Source organism: Orbicella faveolata, unplaced genomic scaffold (genome assembly GCF_042242905.1).
Source record: "Orbicella faveolata isolate gen_17 unplaced genomic scaffold, um_ofav_v1 contig_47, whole genome shotgun sequence".
NCBI classification, from domain to species: Eukaryota; Metazoa; Cnidaria; class Anthozoa; order Scleractinia; family Merulinidae; genus Orbicella; species Orbicella faveolata.
This window is the reverse complement of record NW_028301577.1, coordinates 23877060-23899836: the sequence shown is the minus strand read 5'-3', so window position 1 is coordinate 23899836 and position 22777 is coordinate 23877060. Positions and strand designations below refer to the sequence as shown.

Below are 22777 nucleotides of genomic sequence, written 5' to 3'. Positions count from 1 at the left end.
GGTAACGAGGGCTGGACGTGATGTGGTCAAATCGGTACTGGTTTGCAAAGGCTGCAAATTCCTTTGACGAGAATGGGGGGCCATTGTCTGTCATAACGGTTTGAGGTACTCCATATTCGCTAAACACCTGCTCCAGAATCTCGGTGGTAGTGCTTGCGGTAGTGCTGCGTACTTTTCCGACCACAGGAAACCTACTGTAATAGTCCGCTATCAGGAGATAGGTGGTAGACTGAAACTCAAAGAAATCAATTCCTAACTTCTCCCAAGGTCCTTGAGGAACTTCATGGGGCAACAGTGTTTCACGTTGTTGGCTCCTTGAGAACGTCTGGCACACTTCACAGCTCTGGGCTGTCTGTAGTAAATCTGAGGTTATTCCTGGCCAGAATACTGCTTCTCGGGCTCTCAGCTGCATCTTCTCAAAACCAAAATGACCTTCGTGGATGGTTTGGAGGACTCTGCTACGTAGTTTCTCAGGAACTATGAGTCTATGGCCTTTGAACAACAGACCATTCTCTGCGCTGATCTCTTCTCTGTACGTCCAGTAGTCTACAAGAAGTGGGTGGCAATCTTTCTTTAATTCAGGCCAACCATTTATTACAACTTGCATCAGTAAGCCGGAAGTAGTGTCTTCTGCAGTTGCGCGTCTGAAAACTCCAATTCTTGTGGAATCGGTGGGGATTTCGTCTGTGAGCATGTGAACTGGGGTGAATTCTTCCTCGTCTTCTCCTTCTTTAGGTGTTGGCTGAGGAGAGGCTGAGGAGGGCTTATAAATTAAAGGTAATTATTTAGTAGCCTGCGTCGCAAATGCTTAACCTACTACGGGGTTACTAAATTTCTGTCTGCGACACAGGCTATCATTTAGGAGTTGGCACGCTAGAATTAGTAATATGCTGATATCAATTTCAAGGTCAATTTCATTACAATAATAACCTTTAGTCAGTGAGTGATTGAGTAACACGAGTATGTTTACAAAAAGCCAAATTCAATTTACATCCGTGAATGTTATGAATTAAACTAAATTAAATTAAATTAAATTAAATTAAATTAAATTAAATTAAATTAGCGAAGTTGGCTTGAAGACAAGGTGTACGTCTTCAAAGATAAGGCTTTTCTTTTGTTTGTTTGGGAGAAAAAAATCCTCAGTTTGTGGAAACAAGATTATCAGTCTCACCTAACGAGTGGACCAAGCTGAAAAAGATGCAACAAATATGCACACCAGTTCTGCTTTTCACCGTCTTCGTGAAACCATTTGGCAGAGAAAACTTGCATCACAATGGACGACAGAAGTACAAATCCTAACGTCAGCGAAAACCACAAATAAGAGCCATCGAAGTAATACAACACGGAAACGACTAAATCGGATGCGATATCGGCGACGAAAGTCAAGATGGAGACAGCGGCGAAAAGATCCCAGAAAATATGAACTCTTTGGGGTTCAAATTGAGCGTATATACGAGGTCGCCTAGAGGCAGCTAGATCAGTTTCATCCACACTCTGAGTTCCATTGCCAGTAAACAATCCATTAGTATTTTCATTAATTTCTGTACTCTCTGTACAGTCACAACAATTGCCAGCAGCCATTCGCCAACACTCCCGAATGATATACTCTACGTGACGGAGGAGTACTAGGAACTAATTAATAGACTATGGCGGCCAAAATGGCGGTGATGTAAGCAATGATTAGTCATACCAGAAAAATTTAATATTATAGAACGCCACATTATCCGAACCATATTGCAAGAGGACCATGCCTCCAAAAAAGCCAGGTCCTGTAACAAAATCGGCTCCGAAATCGACCACACAAAAACCTGCAGGGAGGGGTGCTGCAGCTAAACCCACCGCCAAGAAGCCGAGCAGTGCGGCTGTTAAATCAGGAGCTAGTGGAACCAAGGGGACCCCAGCAAGGAAAGGAGTCAAATCCCCAAGTAAAACGCAAGCCAAGGGGAAGGATAATGCGTCACCACAGGTAGAATGCATGAGTAGTTGAATCCCTAACATTTTAGTTTCCATGGTAACGAGGTCAAAGCAAGCCTTCACTGTGAAGACTTATTTGTAAAGATATTCTTGTCATCCAAGAATAAGTTATTTTTTATATAGGTGTGAGCCCCCAAGATGTTTTGTTGAGCCAAACATCTGTTAAAATAACTTTGAATAAAAAAATAAAAATGTAAATTTATCGAAAGTTCTAGAGGATGTCACCAAGAGAGAGGAATATGCTAATATGGACTTCACTGTCACCAGTTATAGTCTTTTTCAATATTTAAGTAAAAGCTTCCAAACATTGTGACCTTACCTGAAATATTTTATATTTTTGTGAAGTCATTTCTACAATTTTAGGAGTTTTGGCATTGTTTTATTACTTGAGTCATTTCTGATGCTCATGAAAAAAAATCAACTGATCCCAGATCATGAATCCAAGGAATGTGCTGTTGTGATATCATGACATAATAATTACCTGCACATGACGTGATGTTTCACATTATCATTTCACATTGTTCACCTCCAAAAAAGTCCAGTCTACACAAGGTGAAAGAAATGCTCGACAGTAATATCAACATAACTTTATAACATTTTGAACTTGAACAGAAAGTTAAAATTAGAATCACTTCAGTCTACACTTAAAACTGAGAGGTTGATGATTTTATAAGAGAGGCTCTCTTAATTATTTAAAATGTTATTTGCCACCACTGTGAAAATTGGTTTTAAAATACTTAGTTTTTTCAAGGTCAAAGGCACGAAGTGGACAAAGCAGGATGACTCTGCTGTGATCATTCAGAAATACACAAGACGACATTTGGCTAAAAAGGAACTGGCAAAGAGGAAAAAAGACAAACAAGAGTATGATGAATTGATGGACAAGATTCAAAAGGAGGTAAGACTGGACTCAAGAAAATGTCAACTTAATCAGGAGAATGGAGACTCCCCAGTTGCACTTTTTCAAGAGCAGTTGCTGTGAGGGAGCACACAGTTGTTGATATATCAGGCCTGAATGACTGAAAACTGTCTATTTTAATTAATCTTCATCCTATGAGCCAGTCTGGATACCACTGTGGTTAACCGATTGATATGGACTGGGGATGATGACTGTTAATCCCTTGCAGGCATGGCTAAAGTTGGTCCAGATGGAGAGAGAAGAAGCAGAAAAAGAGAGAAAAAAAGAAGAGGAAGAAAGAAGGAAAAGGAAGGAAGAGGCAAAGAGAAGAAGCAGAATACTAGAAGCTGCTTTTGATGGTGATAATGATGAAATTTTAGCTGTGCTTGATGAGGTAAATATCACTTAGATGTGGCACTAATTTAGTTGGAGGTTGAAAACGCTTCAAGTATATGACACAAAATCAAACAATATTATAAATTATAGTGACTAGTTTCTCTCATAAAGTTACTATCCATTATCCCAAGGGTTAACTACATATAAACAACAAAGGTTACTAAATGAAGTAAATACCTGACATTTTCCATGTTTTGATTAATGAAACTGTTCCCTGGAAAAGAAGGAAAATTGGCATTTCCAAACTCCTAAACATAAAAATATTTTGGGAGGGAAGCCCAAAACCCTGCCAGCAGTGCTTTATGTATACTCCATGAAAAATGCACACTACGCCTCCATACTCCATACCTTGAATTCTTTACAGGCTTATGAAGAAGACTCCAAAAGATCAGACTTATCTGAACCTGCAAGACAGTCTCTCATTACAAGACACCAATTGGCACTAGTGGACTGTGAGGATGCAAACAACAACACCCCCCTGTCAGAAGCAGCAGGTGGTGGTCATGTGGATACTATTCAGCTTCTAATTCAAAGAGGAGCTGATCTGAATTCCAGGGGGAGGTATCAAAGAGTTCCATTGTGGCGTGCAGCATTTGGGGGACATCTTCAGGCTGTGCAGGTACGTATATTAAACTAGTAGACTTAATACAGTGTAGGAAGTGAATGCTGACATACATGTACGATAAGTGGTTGAATGTGGATTTGAACATTACAGGTTATTTTGAACTGGTATTACAGTAATATACGTGAAAGAATATGACATATATACATGTATATTGAGTGGTGAAAAAAAATATACACAGAACTGCTTCAGAATTATAATACGAGTTTGAACATAAATTATGAGTACTTGACGCAAAGATCTCGTATAGCAACCAGAAAAATGTAGTTGCTCCTGCATGTTTGTAATATGTACTGTACTTGTTTCTAAAACCTTTTTACCTTTCATCAAAGGCCTTAATAATGACTGTGAATGAATATGATTGTGAAAGATATTGTACTGCTGTGCAAAGTTACAATACATTAATGGTATTTATTGGCAGTGACAGTAAAGGGAATTTACATTTTAAAGTTAAATACACTTAGCTCTTTCTGGTTAGGAAATACTGAGTTTGTATTTGATTTTTATATAATTATAAGTTGATAATTTGATGATACATTGACACAACATCAACTTAACAACCAATTCTTTTTAACCATGTACTAGACTCTTTTAGAACATGGAGGTGACCCCAGGTTAATAGCAGATGATGGTACAAATGCAGTACAGGTAAGAACATCCAGTGTTGCTCTTAGTCCTGACAGGGAGCCAAGGAAAATATTTGGCTTTTTTAGGGGTTGAATCAATAAATGTAGGCAAATTTCATGTGATGGTCAGTTACCCTCCACCCCATCCTCCTTTAAGACAAGCCACTACCTCTCTGGTAACTTTAAATTTATTCATTTGTCTTCTATGAGGACATCTTCTGCTGGTTTTCAGGGGCATGGCTGTGAGTTTTTCAATAAGTATTTTGGCTTGAGTTGCAAAAGGTAGTGGGTCATGAGTGGTGGACCCTCCACTAATAATAATTTAAATTAGCAGCCACTCAGCTGTGTTCTATTGGAAATCCATGAATCTGATTGGGTCTCTCATCATCTTGTATTTGCAGATAGACAACAATCACGTGCTGTTCTTGAAACTGAAACTTATTCTTAATTTTAGACTTGACAGTACACAAAATTGTAGGTTTTGTGCTATACAAGTAATCATTTGGACTGTCTACCAAAACAATTAGACCACTTGCTGTTGTTTTCTATGAGCAATAGTCCACTCTGCTATGCCTTGTTACCTGTTCCCTCATAGAAAACCCGGGCTCATAGTCTAATATTATTGTTAAATAGGCCCTGAAATGAAAACTCTGTGAAACTCACTTGCTTGAACTTCTTACCAGTACATTGTGTGAAATCTTAAATAGGTGGCAGCAATACCAGCTGTTGAACAGGTTTTACAAGAATGGGACATCAAACAAACAGATGTCTTGCTGGAAAAACTGGAAGCCGATAGGAATACTCGATCAGAACAAGAGAAAAAGCTGAGGGAGGCAGAGAACAACAGGTTTGTACAGAACTTGTGTTGTTCACCAAAGAAAATGTGTCATCAACAATGGTTTTGTTTGAGTAACTTGCAGTCCTCTTAGAGATTCTCCTGGCCACATATTATAACTTACATCAATCAGCAATGGTGATTATTGGTTATAACTTCCTATCATGTATTTTAATAGACTGGAAAAGGAATTACAAAAGGCAGAAAAGGAGAACCAGGCTCATCAAAAAGAGGTAAAGATATAAAAGCTGACAAGAAATTTAGAGGTAGCTCTATTCACAGATTGAACCAAAAACCCAACTTTTAATATATTGAAATTCTACAGTGAATCTTACAAGACATAAATAAGTCACTATAAAGGAAAAAATATCTTTATCAAGGCTAATGCATTGATAGCAAGATTATTTTGTTCCTCATAGTCATAAACCTCATAGTCATGGCAGGATTTTAAAATGTTGAAAATGAAATAAGAATTTTCAGTAATGTAAAGAAATTGTTTCATTCAAGGTGACAATTTCCTCCCATTCTCTCTATCAAGTATGTTTCATGTTAGAGCCTCTCGCATAGGAGACATACAATAGCTTAGCTTCCTATTGATTCTTGCCTTTCTGAGTGTGGAGATTTTTGCTCAATTTCTTCAGCTTTGCCTCTCCAAAATATTCCCAAATAGTTCTCCCCAAATGATACTCCAAGACAATTTCTCAACAGAAAAATGATTCTCCATCTGAGGGAAGTAAGCTTGAGTGGGTGTAATGGAGCTGTTATGGTTAACGTGTAATGTTAGCACTAACAGTTGATCAAATGTTAATTAATTAATAAAACATTGATTTATATTTCAATAACTAAAACGTTATAATAAGTAAAAGTAAAAATTCACACATGCACCTTGAAGGACGTATATAAATGCATACAATGTATGTTTACTTTGTTGTCTCTTTCAAGTTAGGTAAAGCGCACTGTGAACTAAACAAAAGGATTTATGAACATGATAAATGTATGGCTGAAGGAAAGATGGACAAAAGAGATGTGACACTACAGGTGTGTGATATTTCTGCAAAAGTCTACTCCACTCATAGATGAAGAAAAACCAGGAGTATGAAAAGGGAATGAGAATATTTTAGATAGTTCTGAGCTTCTATCAACCTAGCAGACATTGTATGAATATCGTGCTGTTGTTTACTTACAAATGTTTTTTATTTATTTTCACAATATTATTATTACAATTTAAAGGTTATGCAATTTATGGATTGTCTTGTCTTATCTGTGCAAATGGTAATACCAGTAATGTGTCATTGCAGAAAATATCCATGCTCCCCACCTCTCTGAAAATTCCAGTTTTAGTTTTTTATGTTTTCCTTTTAAACTTTTGGCTTTTGAGACCCCCACTCCCTAAGAAATTCCAATACCCTTTTATGGGGTCGGTATGAATATTTTCATTTTCACTATCATGATGATTGAGGTATTAAACTTAATTATGGCCAACAGGCCAAGCACTGCTTTCATATTTGTCTGTACAGTGTAAATCACCAGCAGGCTAGCGAGAAAACTTGTATCAGTTCATGTCAAGAGTGTGAGGTAAATTCCTTGCATGGTTGCTTTATAGGCAGTGCATGATGCTGAGGCAGTGCTTGAACTTGCAAGAAAAAAAGCAGAGGCTTCAAAAGAAGCTCTAGCTCAGGTACATTGTTGAAATATAAATTAAAATTCCATTTTTAAAATTGTTATTTGAAACAGGGTATCATACAAGGAATAAGATTTCATTTCAAAAGGTCAAACAGTATTGTCTTCCATGACAATTTAAACAGCATAATGGATAAAATTTTGTAGTTGACTCAGTTTCAAACTGTCATTTTTTAATGCGCACATTTAAGGTGTTCACACGTACATCACTATAGAATTTACAACACCTATAGGTGTGCAGGCCTCTGCTCGTGCTTTCAGTAATCTATTAATTCAGGATATTAAGACTTTGTTGATAAAAAATCTCTTTTTCAGGTGAAGCTAAAACTTAGAGAGCAGCACAGAAAAGACAATGATTCTACAGGTGACAAAACTGTTATGAAAGGAAAACATGATCATTTTCCCATTTCTTGGCAAATCCTTTGATTGGCAAATTCTCTGTATTTAGAGTGACTGCATTGAGATGCATGTTGGCCTTGTATGGTTGGTATAATGAGCTTTAGATCAAGAGGTCTGGTTTCAACTTTGGCCTTGGTAATTGAGCTAACCTGACAAAAATACCAACTGTAACATTACTGTAACTTGCAATGGACTGTCATTCTATACTCTCCTCCTCGACTGTACTACAGAAACCATGCTACAGAAATCTCATGAGTCCTTCACTCTCAAATATCTTAACTTCTTTTGCTGATATCTTTTATTCAAGACGGCACCGACCTAAAGGGCATGAAAGTGATGATAAAAGACCTTGATGATGTATTGTTCAGAGATGTTGGTGGCAAGATTGCTGCAGATGGCAGGTGGGACTGTTATGGACTGGTTACTGACATATAACAATCATGCTTACATTTTGCAAGGTTCAAATCTTTTCAATACTCTGGCTTGGCAACAAAACACTTTCATACCAAACATTTTCTTACTTGTGTTTACAGATGGCCCCTCCTGATTGATTCCACTCCTCAGAGTTCCACCTTCTTGCGGTACCGTGACACCAACTTCATAAATGCACTCAGTCCTAAACGTATGGAGCCTGATGTGATTCGTTTGGCAATTCTAGGAGGTTTAAGGTTTGTAAAGGAAGTGATGAACAGAAATCACATGTAGGATGCATCTTGCCAATTAGTACCATTACAGATAAATGGCTGACAAATATGATATGGGAGGGAAGGGTGATATCTGCAATGGACCAAGGGTACCTATAGATACTGAAAGATGCAACTGATGAAAGTACAATTGAGTTATTTGCCTGAGCATTGTTTATCTTTGTAGGTATGGCAAGCCAGTAGTCTTGGATATGATGGATGTAGACATGTTTGACACTGCCACCATGAAATTTGATGAAGTCAAAAAAGGCCTCATGGCGTCACTGATGTCTAAAGATCTTCTGAAAGATAGCAAGTGAGTGGCAAGGCTGAATCAAATTCAATCATAATCTTAACGAGGGAAACCAACTTAAGTCACTTTAAAGGTATTTACAGAAGGATTCTCCAAAAGACCAAACATTTGACTGTCAGTTTCACATTGTCAGTGAAATAGTTAATAGAACAATGCAGACTGCATGACCTCCTGTAAACTGTTCAAGAACAAATCTTCCAAAGTCCTGAACATCTCAGATTCACTGACTATGATCTTACATTTTTCAAGTACGTAGCACTTCATGCTTTGACCATTTTTTTTTTACAGATTTTTGGAGCTTGTCCAACCAACAGATGGGGAGGAGTACAGCAAGACAAGTTTCCTGGGAGCAAGAATAGAGAGATTTTCATTTATCATAATTACACAACAGTGGCATCCTCCAGAACACTTAATGGAACAGACATACCCTATAAGAGTCATCATTCCTTCCAGACCAGATGTATAACAATTAATTCAAATCAACCTCTGTTGACAGCTAGTCACTGACAGAAGCTTCTTCTAATTATCAGTGCACATGGGGTTTTTTTGCTATATATATTTGCAACATTTTATACTTTCATTTTATACTTTCACAGTTGATCCTTCTTGCTATCAAAGTTGATGATGTCTTGTGTAGTGGGACAATTTGAATTGCACTGTTGCTTCATGCACAAAATCTATAGTTATAACATATGTAACTAAATTGTGCATAAAGTGTTTAAGTGGATGTAATCAACCTTGATGGCAAGAAGGCATAACAGAATCAACCACCTGAAAATATTCCATTACAGTTGGCAAACAGGGACAGCACAATCCCAAATTTCAAATGAAACTGGCTGGCACAGGTCATGTATTTTTTACAGTGAAATGTGTTTTTCCTCCACACGGAAGTAAAAGAGGAACTAAAGAACAGTTTTATACTAGTCTCATGTCTGCAAAGGAAACTTATTACTACACTAAAAGTTATTGTGCAAAACCTTTATTGAATGTATTTAATAAGTTTAATCTTAAGGTTTTCTCCATCTTTATGTTTGTTAATCCCCTACAAATTGCAGCACCTAACACTAGAAATGATTGCTTCTATACGAAAAAATATATTGCACAAATGTTGGAAAGTATAATTTAATACCCTAACCCTACATAATTTTATTGTATCTCCAATACACTTATGTCTATTTCATGCTAAATAACTAAGAGATACAAGTAAATATTTAACCTGACACAGGTACATCTTGAAAATAAAGGATGCTGTACAAACCATCTTGTAAGTTGTTCAATAAAGCATCAAACTGAATGCCAATTTTTTTTTATAATATTTTACCCAAACAAAAAGAATACTAACCAACACGTTTACAATCTATATCTCTTGAATACCATGCATTGTGAAAAACTAGACTGAGAAATTTTTGGTGGGCTTGATGTATTCTTTGGACCAGTTCTCCATATATTACAATGTCATGGTCAAAAGGTAATGGTTTCCCAAAGAATTACGTCACTCAGGTATAAAATCCACATGAGGTCTGTTTTCAAACAAGTTGTCAACAACAGAAGAGTCAGCCATGGTTGTGACATCACCGATGTTCTTGTCATTCTTTGCAACCTGCCGCAAAACTCGGCGCATGATCTTGCCAGAACGAGTCTTTGGAAGCCCAGGTGAATTTTGAATGACATCAGGAGTTGCAAAAGGTCCAATTTTGGTACGAACTAAAAATAAAGATGTTGCAACAGAAATTCAGTCTTGATCTGTGTACCAGAAGTGAATGCCTCATAATTGGAAATTAATGCCTGTATTTACAATAACAATATTATAATAATCATTAATATAATCCTAACAGTTAATTAAATGCTGCTGTTTAACAAGCTAAAAGGAGATTGTTAGGCACTATGACAAGGACTTAAAATATTTAAGTAAGAAATTCCCATCAAGGCTTTTTATCACCCTTAATTCCCTTGAATAAGCACCCATCCTTGATTTAAAGCAATGTATCAAGATTATTATACAACTTATCAAAACATGAAACAATCTAAGATAATTTTGTTACCTTTTTGTTTCAGTTCTTTGATGAGCTGTTCACCAAATGCCACTCCCTTGAGAAAAGAGAAATAAAAATAACACATTAGTTTATACAATATAATACAATCATAACAATATTACGTTCCTAATTAGGCCCGTGATGATTTTTAAGTTGGACTGAGAGGCAAACTGAATTCTGTAGATGGTATGGATGCAAACCACTTAAAAATAGTTCATTGGTGATCATTAATTATTATTAATTTACTTTTATGATACATGTTATAATTCTGGTAATGGTCAGTAGCCAAATAGTTACATCCATAATTAATAAACAAATAATATGAGAGTACATTGCATTATTATTTAAAAGTTGTACGGACATTTTATTAATTAAAAGTCTTTGAAAATAACATGCACTTCTTTATGCAGGATGCGGTTCAACTCCACAATTGTTTGAGGGTAGAATGAGTGTTTTCACCAGCGTGATAGATACATCATTTAATGACTACCTTGTGCTATAAAGAAAAAGAAACCCCTCATAATTTCCTATGGGAAGGTATATAATATTACCAAGGTCATTACTGGTGCCAATCCTGCGACATAGATAAGTCAGGTGCTCAAGCAAGGGGGAGACACTTCCATGAAGTGAAAAGTCTTATATATTTGAATACAAGGGGGACAGTTAACTATGGATGGCATAAGATTATTTGGCTGTAGGAATGAGAAGAATGAACAAGGTACATGTATGACTTGCCATCATTCTTGAGATTTTTTTGCTCTACAGGCTAGAAATAATTTACCTCCATCAGTGTTGTGAAACAGTAGATCCCTTCCCCTTTTTCTTTGTGAGGACAAGACACCTGTGTACAACAAAAGAAAACAGAAGCCAAGCTAAGGCTAACATGTCTTTACTGGAGTATTCTCCAAAGAATTAATATCTTCCTGAGGTTGAAAGAATGAATTTTTATTAATGCTTCATAGCAATGAAGTACCAAACTTTGCTTATTCTCTGTGGGATCCCTCATCTGTAGTCATACCTATAATTATTTGGAAACCAGTATTGCAACCTGTAAACTGCATCAATGCGGCAAAAATATGTAACTGCATTCAATTCATGTACATTGTAGACTATTTTGAACAGGGAAAGATCAGCTTACAACAGCAGCTTCGGTGACAGCTTCGTGTTCCACCAAGGCACTTTCAATTTGTGCTGTACTCAACAAGTGACCAGAAACATTCATGCAGTCATCTGTTCTCCCAGTGATCCAGTAATAACCATTACTATCACGTTTACATCCTACAAAAAACAGTAAAATTATCACACAACTGATAAGAAACATTCATGCAGTTCTTTGTTCTCCCAGTTATTCAGTAATAACCATAATTTTACAATCTCATTTACATCCTAGAAAAAAACAGTAAAATTATTGTTAGAACTGATAGGAAACATCAGTTCTTCGTTCTTCCAGTGATCCAGTAATAACCATTGCTGTTAGGTTTACAACCTGCTACAAGCAATTGAATTACAGTAAAACTGATACAAAGAAACATCTGTTCTTCCAGTGATACAATAATTACTCTTTCTGTTATACTTTATTAACTACAACATTAAAAGTCACATAAAAGTAAAGGTGTATGAAGGATAGGTACAGTCAGTTCTGCTAGGACCTAATGTGGAATTTTTGTGTGCTAATTTTTTTATTTAAATTAACCAATTAACAACATGTGCCATGTTTCCTGATGGGTAACTCACCATCTCCTGTGGTGTAGTAACCATTGAACTTAGAGAAGTAGACTCGTTCAAATCGCTCATGATCCCCAAAGATTGTTCTCGCCATGCCTGGCCAAGGTTGTTTCATCACCTTCACGGTGAAATGCATACACAGGTATTATTCACACATCACACTGTAAATTTGCTGCCAGTGATATATCCCTGCATCTGTCTTGAAATTTATTTTCCTGCATATTTTTACATTTATCGTTTTACATTTTGATTTACGTTATACATTCAAGTAACTGTCAAAGTGTGTCTCAATGTGCAGTTGTAAAGGACAAAACTTCAGTCTGTCAAAGTGAATTTATTTTGCAATATATTCTCAAAGAAGGCTAAAGAAACTGATTGAATAACCATTTAACCTTAGAACTGGACAAGAGATGCAAGGTTACTGAGAGATAAATGTAGTGTCAGTTAATGTACTATAAAACCAACAATTTCACTAAAGTGGAAACAAGAGATAGACAGTTTAACTCATTATTAATTTGTTACCAGAAATCCCTCACAGGCTCCTTCAAGTTCATTGCCATGTTCATCAACAATAGCTGGCACAACTCCAAAGAAAGGGAAAGACTGCAAGACAAAAAAAAAGAAAAAAAACAAACAAGAATAGTTATGAACACCAAAAGTAACAAATAATACGAATTAGCCTTACACACGAGTCAAAAACACAACTGAATGTGACTAACTTTGTCTTGCACAGCATAAATGGGATGACAGCCCATTATGGGTTGACAACTTATTAATTAGACACCTGATGGGTAACCTGGAAACAAACTGCACAGGACAACCATAACATATCCAGGGTCACTGAGTTGCACTACAGCTTGTGACTCTATACTGAGAAAACTGGAGTGCTAACTTAACGATCCAGTTGAATTTAAAAGACGACAGTTTCTGCACAGCCATCTTATTATTAATGGCTTTTTTCTTCAATGGACTGTGCAAAGTTTAGGTAACCATTTTAAACAGCCATGTTGTAAAACACTGCCAAATTTCTAAGTCTTTTTAGTGGTGGGACTAACAAGTTTCTGCAGGTCATTTTTACTAGACAATCAGTGTTAATCATCACTTTACAGGTTTCCAAAGTAGTAACATTGATTATCTAAAAAGTAAACAAGAAAATGTCTGAAACTGATGCTTATCACTCTGGAGACTAAAAGGAAAGTCTTACCGCTGCCCCTGGCCTCATGGGTGTCGCTCCAGGAAGAGACGTGATCACATGTCCTCCCTAAAAGGAAATATTCTGATTTTACTGTTTTTGGAGATAGACAGGGGAGTGGGAAACTTAAAACAATATAAACCTTATGGAAGAGGGTGCACCACTGGTTCCATTCAAAAGATTTAAACATGAACCATTTGTTACATGTAGTTGTTGTAGGGTCGTACACTGTACAAAAACAGACAGCAATACACTGGAGAGAAGGCAATCATATGATTAAAGCCCAAAGCAAAGAGGACACTGTGACTACGTATATTTAGTTAAAACACAGAAGTCTGCATTCCTTTATCAGATATTTATGTACCGGTAACTTTGTGAATACTTACCGTCTCCGTCTGCCAGTACGTATCAACGATGACACATCTCTCATCACCTACTGTGTGATAATACCAAAGCCACGCTTCAGGATTTATAGGCTCCCCAACAGTTCCAAGCACTTTCAGAGATTTACGATTGTACCTGTAATTTTTTAAATAGATTCAACATAAAAATAAAGCTGTAGAATTTTTGTATATGAAACTACTGTGTTTCCTCTGTTAAAAACCCTTCAGTTGGCATTTCTTTTAAACTTGGGTTGGTGGACCCTGAATTAATTTGACTCCTGCAATTTCTTTGAGCCAGGTATTTATTAAGCAAGGGTTTTTATTCATTGTTTTAGACAGCCATGGATCTGCTTTTCACTATAATCATACCACAGGCTGATTATACCTTGAAAGAATGCAAGCACTTGCATAATTACTCTACATCTACCTTAGAGACTTGGCAATTATAATTTGTTTCGTGATTCTGAAGGAATTTCAAACAAATTTTTCCTTTCCTGCTTGCAATCAGTATATGTCATATTATGCTTTCATGCATGTCACCTATTCAAAATAACTACTTAATGTGTTCAAAATCCATGTGCAACAGCTTGTAGGTTTACTGACTGCTGCCTCTAAGGATTTTTTTCCTAATCTGGCACAAAAAAAAGCCTTTTGTGAACTGCTCATCTAGTACATGTAAAGTAAACTAATGTTCCACTTTTGTTGTTATAGTTTCATCATTCTGTTGGCTAGCTGGTGCATTATACATACCTCAAATGAAAAGGGCAGCATTCACAGGGGTTTCATTAGGGGCCAGGTACCGGGCAAATTGACTGGCTGTGAGGAGGACTTTGCCTGCTTAGTTTGACCCTCTAGGGAAAACATTCTCTTTAAAGGAAATTCGGTTCAAAATGTTTTGCCCAGCTATGAAAAGAACTTGCCCTCCTGATAAAAATGTTCATGAAACCCTTGCATGCACTGCCTATTAGGTACACTAGCATTTACAACACTTTTTTTGGATCTGGAAATAGGACCATGAAGGGAAATAATATCAAACAAATATCAAAGAAGTGATAATATAATCCTGTAAAAACAAAAGAAGTGTTGAATGACAAGTTACTGTGGTCACTTACTTTTGGACAACAGCTTTACCAAACTTCATCAGGGCTCTGATAGCCGTTGGAGCTGTGTAGAACTTGGAAACATTGTACTTGTCAACAACATCCCAGAAACGGCCAGAATCAGGGTAAAAAGGAGTGCCCTCAAACTGCAGTTAAAAAAGATTGACACTTGTTATGACTTTGAGCTGTGTGACAGAACTGCTATTAGTGGAGTGGCTTAGGCTAAACTTAATTTATGTAGAACTACTACATGAAGACCTGTCAACTCCAGGAGGAAACTCCAATTCATCCATTCTACTGTTAGTATTGAATGCAAAATCTTCCTGAACATATGGGGTAACTTGGGACTTATGAGTTTATGGGAGACCTCCTCTGTCTGTGATACATGTATAACAGGAGAATACTCTGTGTGCATCACAGATATTTTTGGCCAATTTTCCAAGTGATTTCCTGGATATGGATTTGCTGTAAAATACTGGTCAGGATATGGAGTGTTTGAATGTTGGAAGGTTTTGACAGGAGGCCATGTTATCATGAGTCATCAACTACTGTCTAGTCCAACGCAATGTCGAGGTTGTTAAATTGCATCTGCATGCATTGTTTCTTCTACAACAACAGTTACTCTAAAGTATTGAACACAGTACTGTACTTAAATGTTGAAAGTTATTCAGAAGTGGTCTGGTAGTCATCAGTCATTAGGTGCTACCTCCTTCAAGTTAACACTACATGAAGTGGATAATTTACATACCAGCACACTTGTTGCACCATTTGCTAATGGTCCATAAGTGATGTAACTGTGACCAGTGATCCACCCGATATCTGCCGTACACCAGTACACCTCTCCCGGATGATAGTCGAATACATATCTAAAGGGTATATATTTCAAATAATGTGGAAGTTAGTGGACATTAACTACTGAAGATAGAGAATAAGATGCAGAAACTACTGAGAACAAAATTAATATTGCCAGCCCTTCAATGCTGGCACTGCAGAGATAACTCGCTGACTGGAATAAACTTAATTACCTTTTCATTAACCTCATAAGAAGACTTATCAAAAGAAAACATCCCATTCTGTGGGAAAAAGATTCAGTCCAAATTCTTTCATTTACTTACTTGAAGGTAGCAGCAGTGTAAAGCATGTAGCCTCCTACGGTGTGAAGGACACCTTTTGGCTTGCCAGTTGATCCACTGATGAAGGAAAATTTAGAGACAGAGATAAGTTCATGCAATAAGATTACAGTATCGCTCAAAAGTAAGTTACCACCTCTCGTCTCATTTCTTGCGAGACTAGAGTCTCACCCCATGAGACGAGAGTCTCCTCTTGAGAGACGAGAGTCTCATCTCACAAGAACCAGTGAAGCGTATATTTTGGAATAAATTACAAGCAGTTAGTTTGGGAGAAAACAATTAATTTCTCACGATGTGGTGAAGTTTATTACGTCAAAGCATCTGGTTTTTCTGGCTCTTGTTTTGCACGCTGCTTCATGAGCGAAAAAACTTAAACTTACAAGCCAAAGATGTTAGGGAAAACCCACGTTTAACAGACTATGGTAAATTCCTAGCACATTTATTACGATAATTTCAGCAACTATTATTTTATGTATTTAAATGAAATACAAATTTACAAACACTAGGGGACTGCTTTAAAAATAAAATAATCCAATATAAGACATCATAAAGTCATTATATTTTTATAAATAAGTTGACACATTTTGTCCCTTAAGGCCATGCACACCGGTTACCTATCTTGTAACCTGAGCTTGAGTGATTCAACTGGAAGGCTACAGGGCCAAGGATATTGTCATTGGTAGCCAGCAAGAGTTGCAGGTTATCTTTATAATAACCTATAATTATTATAGTTATTGATAAGACGACAAGAAACTTGGGGTCACTGGAGGCCACTGTCAATAATTATGCAAAAGACACTCCATCAAGGTATACTTTTTAATGGCCACTAAATATTATACATATGAATAATTTATTGTAGTTTTGTCATCATATCAACTGAACATGTAGCCTTGCTGACTCAATCCTATTCCTAATCACATACTGACATACATTATCTGCTGTGTTTATGCGAGGCAGCCCCACACATCAGATTCATTAGCAAGTGCACAGTTGAACTTCCCCCAACGCATTTTCAAACTGTAGCTTTCTGGCCAGAATCGAACAAGCATCAACAAAACACGTTTTGTCCCTAACTCGTCAATAAATCATGACCTGAGATCAAATGTTTTTTTGTCCTGTCTGCTGTCAGATAATCATAATAATTATGCTCCCAGCCAGTAAATAACTGAATACCTTGTATAGAGCATGAACAATGGATCCTCGGCATCTGTCCAACATGGCTCACACTTGTCACTTGCACTTGACATAAGTTCATGCCACCAACAGTCAACAGCACTGTTAAAATTTGCCTACCAACATAGTGTGGCCAATAAGTGTTCAAAATAGAATGAGTACATATACATATGAAAAAAGCAAAATTAATCAATTTTGTTACATTATGGTGTGAATAAAATGTTAAGATACAACATGTTGGATGTCAGTTTAATAAATTTATGTTCCTTCCAAAAGATAGAGTATACATGTATATATTAAACAATAAACTCAATCTGGTGCAAAAATATGTTCAGATATTTGTCTGCAGACATTCTTTGCTCTGAGCAAGCAAACATTTTCTGAGAACAAAGCCTGAGGAAAAGTGCAAGCTTTGAGGAACAGATAATGTCCAAGGAAAAATATCTGCGCATATTTTCATGCCAAATGGAGGCTACTGTGTTTATTACCCTCCAGTTCAAATATCTTTTGCAGCACCTGGATCTTTTCAAAATTGGGAAATATCACTCTGATATGCCCCAGTTTTAGATGGGGCATATTTAGTCATGTGACGTGTATAAACAAATTTGATGTGAGCAAAATATTTGATGGATTATAAGCTTAACCATACAATTGATGAATACAATGAATTTAAATTTTTCACTAATTTTTTTTTTTTAACATCTCTTTTGTAACAAAATTTGGAAACAGGTAGTTATGGAATATATAATCACCTGTATTGGAGGACAGGGTTTCTTGGCAACTGGTGATGTCCCTGGACTATTTGTGGAGCCACCACTCACATGCTGAACAACAATACAAGTTTCTACAGTAAATCCTCTGCAAAAAAGGATAGTATTTGGTTAAATACAGGAGACTTACACTTTGCTTGATTAAGTCCATAGACCTTTGACCAGCTAAAAATCAATTATCATCTGTTTATATATTTTTGACTATTTCAGAGACTTTGACCTTACTCAATAATTATATTATTGAGTAAGCTCAAAGTCCCTGAAATGGTCAAAAATATATAACCAGATAATAACTGATTTTTAGCTGGTCAAAGGTTTATGGATGTAATCAGTTGACAATTATTGTGAACTGTGTTTTCACAGGTAGAACCTCATCTCTTTAATTTAGTGTGTCAACAGGTTTTGTCACTGAAATTAATGAGCAATTCAATACATGACGATTCATGACAATTCAGTTGTCATGATAATTTTGGGGTAGCATGATACCTATTGTTTTTCTTACATTTGATAGGAAAAATCAGACTATTTCACATGTTTCAACAAAGATTTACTTAAAAGTCCGAATCGTGAAATATGTTATCTCAAGTGAATTTTGCATGGAAATCTCAGTCAAGTCTGACACGTTTGAAGAATAAGCAATTGAAGATAATTTAAATCATGGCAACAACACCTTCAATAAACTATTTTTTTTTTCGATACAAATGAATAATTTGTCAAGGACCAATTACACCAGGTATCTCCAGCTGGCTGATTAAGACTGGTAACTAATACTCACTGATCTTTGCACTTCCCTATTGCTTCATCAGAAATCGCCTTCAGGTCAATAAGCTTGGTTCCTCTGTATGAACCATCTGAAAGACATTTTTTTACAATACACAATCATTACATGTATCATTAAAAATATTTGACAATAATGCAATTTACATGTGATTTCATTCATAATAAAGTACATGTATTTATGAAATCAATTTTACAAATTAAAAGATTTATTTAATATAATTTAACATGAAATTGTTTAAACACTCAAAAAATATTACAGGCTAATTTAACTGAGCAGACCTCAAGAGGTACATGGATATTGTTTAATAATTCACTTACCAGCAGTGACAAGAATTTTACAAGTTGAATCAAGTATACGCTCAGCGAGTGATTCGGCAGAGAATCCTCCAAACTATGAAAAACATGAAAACAATTATAACTGATAACCAAGCAAATGGTTGATAAATAAATTAATAAACACATAAGGTGTAACACAGAAGAAAAGTTTCTACTATGGCCATCCGGGGAACAGAGTTTACTGGCCATTGTGAAGAGTTGGCCATTTTTGAGATGTTAAAATAAGAGCAAATCTGTCAACTTGGACGAAAATATGTGTTGTGGGGAGGTGGCCATTAGTAGAGGTTTGAATTTAAACAAAAACCTCGAGGAAGCTTAAACTGTGCAGTTAACAAAAACTGAAACAAGATACAACTGAATGACAATGACAATGATGATGATATCTTTTATTTAAAACCAACAAAATTTAAGCCATTGGCTTGCAGAGTCATGTAAAATTTAAATTTATAAAAAAACACAATATAGTTGTCTAGGTCTAAAAATCTTCACTTACTAGGTGCAAAGTAATTACATAATATACGTATTATAACTAGACAAAAGCGTAGCACACTAGTAAAAATGTGTAATTCCATTATTTGTAATCATTAATGATCATAAAAGTCTGTGTAGCAATTTAAACCAGCTGACTTACCACAATTGAGTGAACAGCTCCAATTCTTGCACAAGCCAACATGGCAACAACCAACTCATTTATCATTGGCATATAAATTGCTACTCTGTCACCTTTCTGGACGCCTGATGTTTATTATACAAAACACAATGTACATGGTCATTAATATATTCACATACTTCAAGTTAAACAGCAAAAATAACAAATAAAATAACAAATAAAATAACGTATATTGACTTGTTTGTCTTGTGAATCATATCATCAGGCCCACCAGGCCGGTTTCTGTAACATGAAGTGACCAGGAATATTTCTACTCCCCCCTAGATGAGATGCTAGTCCATCACAGGGTTACCCCCAGCATTAAATTTGCCGGTACCCATTTGTACACCTGGGTGGAAAGAGGCACTGTGAGAGTAAAGTGTCTTGCCCAAGAACACAACACAATGTCCCCGGCCAGGGCTTGTGTGAACCCGGACTGCTTGATCTGGAGTCGAGCACACTAGCCATGAGGCCATTCCACCTCCACAAGTAAGAGGTCTAGATGGCTAGATATTGGCCCACTCAGGATTTGGTTTATCTTGCCTACTTGCTAGGCACATAAATATACAAATAAATATATCGCTGGTGGCATATTTTCACCATCAATCATTAGTTAATAGTAAGCAGATCTCACAGGAAATGTCCTTAGATGAGTGAGGCTCATGGGAAACAGCAGCTACACATGGATCTGGGTTTGAAGAAGCATGTTATTTCATAGCTAAGTTCTTTTCCCATTTCACTGATTCGGTAACTATGTTTGTGAGTGCAGTTTACTATTCAGAGGAAAAAAAGCGCTATTCTTACCCTTGTCTTTCAACACGTTAGCAAACTTGCATACTTCTTGAAGAAGTTCTTTGTATGTAATCTTCTTACTATCTCCAGGAAAATTTCCTTCCCTACATTTGAACAAGGACAGATAAAAAAAACTGTAAATATCAGACATGTTCAAGATACACAAGGTTACATCCCAGGGAGACCCTAATGTGAAAGAGGGCATAGAGAAGGGATGGAACAGGAATGGTGGTGTGGAGAGAGCACTCGCCTCCCACCAATGTGGACTGGGTTTGATTCCGTCCTGTGGCCTTGGGCTTTACATGGGTTTGAGTTTGTTTTTGGTTGACCTTGGTTGTTGCTCAGAGTGTTTTTCTCCAGGTACTTCCTCCCTCCACAAAAACCAAAAGCTACAAATTCCAATTCAACCAGGATAGAGGATGCACATGAAAACCAGCTAAGGCTGACGTGGCTTGCTCTCTAAATATTGTAATTTATTTACTTTTAATTATTTATTTTACAGTCCTGGATGCTTGTTGTCTCACTTTGGTCTCCTCACGTAGGGTGTTGAGGACAAAATGCCACTGTTTTTAGTCATCAATATACCTTTAAGGGTTGCATGCCAAATACCATTAATCAGCTTAAGGAACAGATTATGTCTGCAGACAAATATCCAAGCATATTTTTGTGCCAAATGAAAACTATTGTTTATATATCAGTCAGAGAAAAAGATCTACAGGTGTAACTCTCTAGAGGCTTTGATCCCCTCATAAAATCACTGCAGTGTATACTTGCCAGTCTGTCTCAAAGTATTGGTATATCTTTTAGGGGTCAAATAAAGCTCAAGCAATTTACTGATGAGCATTCCCACAAGTCCCCCTCAACCAAAGAGGAATTTTCCCTATAATTCATACACATAGCAAATTTCCCATGTGTTTACATGGGAAAAGAGTTCAACTCCAACAGGATTACTGTGGTACACCAACACGCCCTCTATTTCATAATTTGTCTCGAAAGCAAAAATCCTCAATAGCTGTTTCCCCAAAGCCAATACAGGCAACGTTTGTGTTGATTTACATGGACCAGAATTGTGGGTTTCCAGTGAGTAACTGATATTGCATAACACATGTATAAACGAGACCAAAACCCTCTTGTATGTACATCCTTTGTGACCAGTTCATTCGTTTTTGCCCCTACTGGAAAAAAGGCAATTTCATGTCTACCTAACAGCTCAGGCAGAAAATGCTGTTCCTAGAATTTTTGCTTTTTTAACATACCAAACCTAATGATACTCCAACACACTCTTTAATCTACAATGACTACTAGTATCTAGATTAATTATATGTCTCAGACGGATAATTTGCCTCTAGTACAAATATAGCCATTATCTGGGACTCAACTCACCCGTGTATGTATGGGATGGGATGTCAAATCTCATACATACTCGAGTGTTATAAATTTCTTAACTGTTTCTGGAAAGATATACATCATTAACAATGTTAATGCTGTCCTTAGACAAGTCGTCTGCTTGCACAGTCTTCTGCTTGCACATCTTCTTCACATGAAAGGTATGAAGACATGACTGATCACATGAAACACATGCATGAAACGTATTTCATGTGTTCCACATGAAAGCTATATTTACGAACGTAATAGCAGCTGATCAACTGCCCTTAAAAGTTCTTCAGCTACATGAAAAGACGCACAAACACTTTTACGAGAATCCATCTACACGGTGCATACTCAGTAAATGAACTTAGCTTTTGTTAGAGTTCACTTCACGAGTTTCTCTTTGCAATCAAACCAAATTCCCGCGTGACTAGCATGGTCTGGTCAGTACTTCCTTCTTTAAGAATTTTAATACTTACCAGTAAAAAGCTACATTATCCCCAAGTCCTTTTTCCACATTTCTGTCTAACACATTGTATGAAATATTCGTCACAGCTCCTTCCATCCATTTCACAAACACGTTTCCCTCACGGGTGTCAAAATTGAAGTCCATGAACTTCTCTTTGTTTGGCGGGACTTTCCAGTAATATTCACTTGCGATATCTCCCCAAAAAGCCGCTGGGTCCTCAATGGATTTTTGATACAGCTCTCTGTATTGATCCATACTGGACACATATGCCTCAGATTGGATTTCCTTTGAGGGATAAAACCAACCCACCAGCTCCTTGTCGTGCTCGTTCGAGTCCGCCATGATCGATCGTACTGGGAAGCAAAGGAAGCACGAATCCCAGTGGGGAGGGTACGAACTCGTGGGAGGGGAGGTGAGTCGTCGATCATCCCAGCGCGGTGATTACCAAGGA

The 22777-nt window shown here is 36.8% G+C and overlaps 2 protein-coding genes across 2 annotated transcripts; one reads left to right on the top strand and one right to left on the bottom strand.

Moving 5' to 3' along the window:
- Positions 1 to 1606: 1606 nt before the first annotated feature.
- LOC110060947 (IQ motif and ankyrin repeat domain-containing protein 1-like) lies at positions 1607 to 9683 on the top strand. The gene is made up of 14 exons (XM_020767756.2): positions 1607 to 1966; positions 2726 to 2872; positions 3102 to 3266; positions 3633 to 3887; positions 4476 to 4538; positions 5224 to 5363; positions 5530 to 5584; positions 6294 to 6389; positions 6955 to 7029; positions 7347 to 7395; positions 7738 to 7831; positions 7964 to 8098; positions 8301 to 8429; positions 8715 to 9683. Exons 1-14 carry the CDS (start codon positions 1748 to 1750, stop codon positions 8890 to 8892), a joined length of 1800 nt encoding a protein of 599 aa, XP_020623415.2. The 5' UTR covers positions 1607 to 1747; the 3' UTR covers positions 8893 to 9683.
- LOC110060946 (acetyl-coenzyme A synthetase, cytoplasmic-like) lies at positions 9390 to 22707 on the bottom strand. Its single transcript, XM_020767754.2, has 18 exons — positions 22337 to 22707; positions 20502 to 20593; positions 19680 to 19783; positions 19031 to 19103; positions 18708 to 18783; positions 17915 to 18020; positions 17163 to 17278; positions 15975 to 16049; positions 15608 to 15725; positions 14872 to 15005; positions 13763 to 13895; positions 13389 to 13445; positions 12707 to 12787; positions 12194 to 12302; positions 11598 to 11737; positions 11241 to 11300; positions 10469 to 10514; positions 9390 to 10130 (listed from the first exon to the last, which is right to left on the bottom strand). Exons 1-18 carry the CDS (start codon positions 22666 to 22668, stop codon positions 9919 to 9921), a joined length of 2064 nt encoding a protein of 687 aa, XP_020623413.2. The 5' UTR covers positions 22669 to 22707; the 3' UTR covers positions 9390 to 9918.
- Positions 22708 to 22777: the final 70 nt, after the last annotated feature.